This window comes from Antechinus flavipes, chromosome 4 (assembly GCF_016432865.1).
Source record: "Antechinus flavipes isolate AdamAnt ecotype Samford, QLD, Australia chromosome 4, AdamAnt_v2, whole genome shotgun sequence".
Lineage (NCBI taxonomy): Eukaryota > Metazoa > Chordata > Mammalia > Dasyuromorphia > Dasyuridae > Antechinus > Antechinus flavipes.
Genome location: NC_067401.1, coordinates 42,124,649 through 42,126,493, shown reverse-complemented (window position 1 = coordinate 42,126,493; position 1,845 = coordinate 42,124,649). Strand labels below are relative to the sequence as shown.

Genomic DNA, 1,845 nt, shown 5'->3' with positions numbered 1-1,845 from the left:
TTTTAATATTTGTATCCTCAGAGCTTAGCGCAGTATCTAGCACATAGTAGGCATTTAGTAAATATTTATTGACTAAATGAATGAATATCAAACCCACAGGGTTTTTGTAAAAAATAGCAGTTAATTTTAGCTTACTAAAGAGAGGTAAATGAATAGCAGTGAAGCAATCTAGTGAAAGAGAATGCTAAATCCATGAACTGAAAGTTCCAGTTAAGGCAAGATTCCTCCCTTGGGTGGCAGTCCTTTGGTATTCATATGAATGTGTGTTTGTCCATCTTTGTCCTTCCTATGCTCTCTCTGTCCTGGGTTAAGTACTTCCCATTGATTCCTGAGCCAATAATGTAAGAAAGGAGGATGAGATGGAGGAAGAGGTTAACTCTCTCCTCCTACAAACAGTAATAGTTTCTATTTTCATTGCAGCTCTGAAGGACATTAAAGAAAGGGGAAACCAAACAGTTGTCACTGAATTCATCTTCCTGGGGTTTTCCAACCACCCAGAACTGCATGGATTGTTCTTCCTGATATTTTTAGTTGTGTACCTGGTAACTCTTCTGGGCAACTTTCTCATATTAGCAGCAATCAGAATCAATCCTGTTCTTCACACCCCTATGTACTATTTCCTCAGCAACTTGTCCTTCCTGGACATCTGCTACACTTCCACCACGATCCCTAATATGCTGGTGAATTTTTTCCGAGAGAAGAAGACCATTTCCTATGAAGGTTGCCTGGCCCAAATCTTTTTCCTTGTTATCTTTGCAGGCTCTGAGTGTGTCTTGTTGGCTGCTATGGCTTATGACAGGTTTATAGCCATTTGCCATCCATTACGCTACCCGGTTCTCATGAGCAAGAGGGTCTGTGGCTACTTAGCAGCTGGATCCTGGTTGTGTGGGTTAGTGAACTCTCTGACCCATACAGTACTGACAGCAACTCTCACTTTGTGTGGTCCCAACCAGATCAACCATTTTCTCTGTGACATCCCCCTACTCCTGAAGCTCTCCTGCTCAGACACTTCAGTCAATGAGGTGGCTCTCTATGTGGCCAGTGCCACCATTGGTCTGAGCCCCTGCCTCTTCACTGCTGTCTCCTATATCCTCATTATTTCTGCCATTTTGAAAATCCAGTCTGCTCAAGGGCGCCAAAAAGCCTTCTCCACCTGTGCTTCTCACCTCACTGTGGTAGTCATCTACTATGGAACTGCCAATATCAATTATGATCAGCCCAGCTCAGGTTACTCCCTGGATGTGGACATCTTGGTCTCTGTGCTCTTTTGTATTGTTACCCCCATGTTAAATCCTATCATCTACAGTCTGAGAAACAAGGAAGTCAAAGTTGCCTTAAAAAAATTATGTGAAGGATATATTTTACCCAGTGGTTCCAGTGTTCAAATCATTCCTTAACCTGGGGTCCATGAAATTGCTTTTAAAAAATTTATTAACTGAATTTTCAATATAATTGGTTTCCTTTGTAATCCTATTATTTTATGCATTTAAAAATTTATTCTTTCCTATCACACTCTCCCTTTTGTTCCCTCATTTTAATTTTATTTTATTTTGTCATTTTTATTTTCAAGCTTTACTTATCTAGTTGTTCCTTAGAAACATATGCCATTTCTTTTTATTTGCAAAAACCCTCTATAATCTATGTATCATATTTCTCCTTTTGGGGGGCTAAATTGCTTGAGAAAAGCCATTTAAAATCAGTGCCTCCATTTCCTTTCCTTTCTTTCTAAATTCTCTAGAATCTACCTTGTGATTTCATCATTTAACTGAAATTGAATGATCCCCTAATTGTGGAATCCTCAGCTCTCATCTACAGCTTTTGCCACTGTCAATCACCCTTTTCGTC

At 39.7% G+C, this 1,845-nt stretch overlaps 1 protein-coding gene across 1 annotated transcript; it reads left to right on the top strand.

Moving 5' to 3' along the window:
- Positions 1-359: 359 nt before the first annotated feature.
- Positions 360-1,397, top strand: LOC127561235 (olfactory receptor 5V1-like). Its single transcript, XM_051996530.1, has one exon. It carries the CDS (start codon positions 360-362, stop codon positions 1,395-1,397), a length of 1,038 nt encoding a protein of 345 aa, XP_051852490.1.
- The last annotated feature ends 448 nt before the right edge of the window (positions 1,398-1,845 follow it).

Coding starts and splice junctions, on each gene's coding strand:
- LOC127561235 (XM_051996530.1), top strand. CDS start 360: ATGGAGGAAGAGGTTAACTCTCTCCTCCTACAAACAGTAATAGTTTCT.